This window comes from Ostrea edulis, chromosome 5 (assembly GCF_947568905.1).
Source record: "Ostrea edulis chromosome 5, xbOstEdul1.1, whole genome shotgun sequence".
Classification (NCBI taxonomy): Eukaryota; Metazoa; Mollusca; class Bivalvia; order Ostreida; family Ostreidae; genus Ostrea; species Ostrea edulis.
The window spans coordinates 44,260,962-44,265,961 of NC_079168.1; the positions used below are offsets into that span (position 1 = coordinate 44,260,962).

Here is a 5,000-nt window from a genome sequence, read left to right on the forward strand (position 1 = left end):
AACCTGACAAATTTCTGTAGACAGTAACAGACCTCATAGTAATACAACCGTCTGTAGACTTGACATATTTACTTGCCTCAACCAGAAACTATCAAAATATGCAAACTCAAAAACAGACCTGGTAATATACATCCAAGAATTTGTTTTAAGAAACTAGATACTTTGTACATGTAATGGGATACAAGTTAATTACTTGAAACATGAACAATTATAGAATGTCGTGTATGACCTTAAGATTCTACATTTATACTGAGGTCATTTGTTTTGAAACTTGAAAAACTAAATATAAGATTATTTTAATTTTACAGAGATGTGTTAAACAAACAACTCAAAGACAGACTGATTTTGCCTGGCAGTAATTCCTATGATATTCCGTTATGTGTTTGTGTGATGGATGTAGATTTCGATGGACAGAACGAATTGCTTGTTGGCACATATGGACAGGCAAGTTTAACGTTGCAGCTATGGAAACTGAATGTTGACAGTCATTACATGTATGTCAGCTTACAACTATGTATCAAAATGCAGTGCAAAGACAGTACATTATAGACTTTAATACTGGTATATATATATATATATATATATATACATATACCTTCAGATTGTTACAAAGAATGTGTGTGTGTCGTCTGGACATAGTGATGATAGACAGAATGTGTGTGTGTGTTGTCTGGACATAGTGATGATAGACAGAATGTGTGTGTGTGTGTTGTCTGGACATAGTGATGATAGACAGAATGTGTGTGTGTGTGTTGTCTGGACATAGTGATGATAGACGGAATGTGTGTGTGTGTTGTCTGGACATAGTGATGATAGACAGAATGTGTGTGTGTGTGTGTGTGTGTGTTGTCTGGACATAGTGATGATAGACAGAATGTGTGTTTATTGTCTGGACATAGTGATGATAGACAGAATGTGTGTGCGTGTTGTCTGGACAAATTAATGATAGGCAGAATGTGTGTGTGTGTGTGTTGTCTGGACATAGTGATGATAGAATGTGCATGATGTGTGTGTGTGTGTCGTCTGGACATAGTAATGATAGACAGAATGTGTGTGTGTGTTGTCTGGACATAGTGATGATAGACAGAATGTGTGTGTGTGTGTTGTCTGGACATAGTGATGATAGACAGAATGTGTGTGTGTGTGTTGTCTGGACATAGTGATGATAGACAGAATGTGTGTGTGTGTGTTGTCTGGACATAGTGATGATAGACAGAATGTGTGTGTGACTATCATTTGTGTCATCTTAATGTGATATATGAATGACTGAATATGTGTGATGCTAAGTACTGCATTTTCTATACACAACTGACAGAATGTGTGACTGTGGATGTAGTGAGTGAATTGACGGACAGAATGTGTGTGACTGTGTTGTCTGGATGTAGCGAGTGAATTGACGGACAGAATGTGTGTGACTGCGTTGTCTGGATGTAGCGAGTGAATTGACTGACAAAATGTGTGTGGCTGTGTTGTCTGGAGGTAGCGAGTGAATTGACTGACAGAATGTGTGTGACTGTTGTCTGGATGTAGGGAGTGAATTGACTGACAGAATGTGTGTGGCTGTGTTGTCTGGATGTAGGGAGTGAATTGACGGACAGAATGTGTGTGACTGTGTTGTCTGGATGTAGCGAGTGAATTGACGGACAGAATGTGTGTGACTGTGTTGTCTGGATGTAGCGAGTGAATTGACTGACAGAATGTGTGCGACTGTGTTGTCTGGATGTAGTGAGTGAATTGATGGACAGAATGTGTGTGACTGTGTTGTCTGGAGGTAGCGAGTGAATTGACTGACAGAATGTGTGTGACTGCGTTGTCTGTAGGTAGTGAGTGAATTGACTGACAGAATGTGTGTGACTGCGTTGTCTGGAGGTAGCGAGTGAATTAACTGACAGAATGTGTGTGACTGTGTTGTCTGGATGTAGGGAGTGAATTGACTGACAGAATGTGTGTGGCTGTGTTGTCTGGATGTAGAAGTGAATTGACGGACAAAATGTGTGCGACTGTGTTGTCTGGATGTAGTGAGTGAATTGACGGACAGAATGTGTGTGACTGCGTTGTCTGGATGTAGGGAGTGAATTGACGGACAAAATGTGTGTGGCTGTGTTGTCTGGAGGTAGCGAGTGAATTGACAGACAGAATGTGTGTGACTGCGTTGTCTGGATGTAGCGAGTGAATTGACGGACAGAATGTGTGCGACTGCGTTGTATGGATGTAGCGAGTGAATTGACGGACAGAATGTGTGTATGACTATGTTGTGTGGACGTAGTGTGTGAATGAAAGAATGTTAGCAATTGTGTTGTCTGGAATTGGTAGACAGAATGTATGCTGCAAATATGGCATCTACTCGTAGCATGGTACTGTCTAATACACAGTGTCACTTGACTTCAGAGGCAACAGAAAAATGGTGTATGGTCATTATTCCAGTGATTTGAATTTTTGTTGTTGCTTGTAATTCCAGGAACTCTTAGCCTACAAGTTTGTTGATTCCAGTGAAGAATCTAAAACACATGATGGTCAAACTATTAAAACAACAGACTCGGTGGATGACAGTCGTAATCGCCATAAATCTAATGAATGCAAGCATTCTATTGACTTTGATGAAGACTTCATGAAAACAAATCTATCAAGAAAAACGAAATCTCAGGAAAACATTTCTACAGATTCCCAGACTTGTGACAGCACCTGCCTGGTTAATATGTACGACAATGCAGCATGCATGCATGTCCAACAGGCAAAGTACAATCTGCTGTGGCAGAAGAGTTTTTCATGCCCTGTCATAGGGGTGGACAGACTTGATATTGTGGGGGATGGCCTTGATGACCTCATTGTGGTCACTCTTAAAGGAATCCACATTGTACAGGTTTGTTTACATTTTGTTGTAAAACTCTCGATACTAAGCATGTTCTACATGTCTACAGCTCACATTAAAATATCCGATACGTAGTAGTAGAGATTTTCACATTTGCTAAATCAATAGTAAACCTATATAGTGATGGTTAACATCTTTTAACTTGATACAAAATGTCGTAGTTTCACTCACTTTAATGCAAGTTATTTGTTTGGCTTTTTTTTTTTAGCTCACATGAACTAAAAGCTCAAGTGAGCTTTTCTGATTACTTTTTGTTCCACGTCTGGCCATAAACTTTTTACATTTTCAACTTCTTCTCCAGGACCACAGGGCTAATTTCAGCCAAACTTGCCACAAAGCATGCTTGGGAAAAGAGGATTCAGGTTTTTTTCTCAAATGAAGTGCCACACACTTGAAGTAAACATTTTGTGGCATCTTTTAAAAATCTTCTCAAGAACCACATGGTCAATTTCAAACTTAGCACAAATCCTACGTGGGTAAAGGGGATTAAAGTTTGTTCAAATGAAGAGCCATGCTCCCTCCAAAATGGGAAATAATCAAGAAAAGGCAAAAATAGGGTGGGGTCATTTGAAAATCTTCTCAAGAACCACTGCCTGGGCCAGAAAAGTGGAAATTACATGAAAGCTTCGTGACATAGAGTAGATTCAAGTTGTTTAAATCATGGCCCCCGAGGGTAGGGTGGGGCCACAATAGGAGATCAAATATATAGGAAAATTCTACTTCTCAAGAATCATTGGGCCAGAAAAAAAGAAATTTACATGAAACTTCTTTACAAAGAGTAGATTCAATTACCTGTGGTGGTAGGATGGGGCCACAATAGGGAATCAATATTTTACATGAGGATATATAGGATAAATCTTTAAAAAGCCTTCTTCTCAAGAACAACAGATGAATACTCATATTAGTATGCAAGCACCCCCAGGTAGTTCATATTGAAGTTTGTTAAATTCATAGCCTGCGAGACTAGGATGGGGCCACAATAGGGAATCAAAGTTTTACCTGGGGATATATAGGATAAATCTTGAAAAAATCTTCTTCTCAAGAACAGGGCCATGATTATTCATATCAATATGCAAGTGCCCCAGGTAGTACAAATTTAAATTGGTCCTGCAGGAGTAGGGTGGGGCCTGCTGACAATAGGGGATCAAAGTTTTACATGGGAATATATAGGGAAAGTCTTTAAAATTCTTCTTCTTAAGAACAACAGGGCCATGAATACTTATATTGATATGCAAACATCCCAAAATAGTGCAGATTAAAGTTTATTCAAATCATTACCTGCAGGGGTAGGATAGGGCCACAATAGGGGATTAAAGTTTTACATGGCAATGTATGAAGAAATATTTAAAAATCTCATGACCAGCAGGTCCATTAGTCATATCAATATGCAAGCATCCTTATGTACTGCAGATTAAAGTTTCTTCAAATTATGGCCTGGGGGAGGAGAGGTGTTAGAATGGGAATCGAGATTTGACATTGGAATATATATAATCTCTGAAAGTTTCCTCTGAAACACCACTGACCTTGATTAGTCATATTCATACGCAAGCTTTCCAATATAGTGTAGATTTATATTTGACTAGAGTTGGGCTTCAATAGGGATTTAAAATTTTACATTAGAATATAAAAAAAATTTAAAACTATCTTTTTTAAGAGTAGCAGGGCCACACTAAAACATGTCAATATGCAAACAGGTCCAATTTGTGTGAATTAATTTTGTTTTCCTGAACCCTGGGGTTAAGTTGGGGCTAAAATATTACAGAATACATGAATATAAGGGGAAATCTTCCAAAAATCTCCAGAAAATCAAGGCCATATCAGTCATGTTGATATTGAAGTATCCCCAAGTTTTTATCAAAATTTGGATAAATCATAACCCCATGGAGCTGAGTTGGGGTCAAAATATGTCATGAGGTAAAGAGAGTAAAAATCTTCTGAAGAACAGCAGGGCCAAGATGAATCAGGTGTGTGTTGTGGCTCATTGCCCTCTTTTTTTCCTTAAAGGTCGCATGAGCTCAGCATAGCTTTCCTGATTAGCGCCTGTCGTCATCTTGGAACTTTTCATATTTTCAACTTACTCTCAATTTCCACCAAATTTGCCACCAAGCATCCTTGCATAAATAAAAAGCCA

General features: G+C 38.7%; 1 protein-coding gene across 1 annotated transcript in view; it reads left to right on the plus strand.

The window, feature by feature from the left end:
- The window catches only part of LOC130054540 (KICSTOR complex protein kaptin-like), a 15,166-nt gene that overhangs the window by 8,282 nt on the left and 1,884 nt on the right, over window positions 1-5,000 (plus strand). Inside the window, exons 10-11 of the mRNA XM_056164567.1 lie at window positions 309-444; window positions 2,459-2,860. Of these exons, the coding sequence (XP_056020542.1) occupies window positions 309-444; window positions 2,459-2,860 (538 nt within the window). The remainder of the gene's footprint in view (window positions 1-308; window positions 445-2,458; window positions 2,861-5,000) is intronic.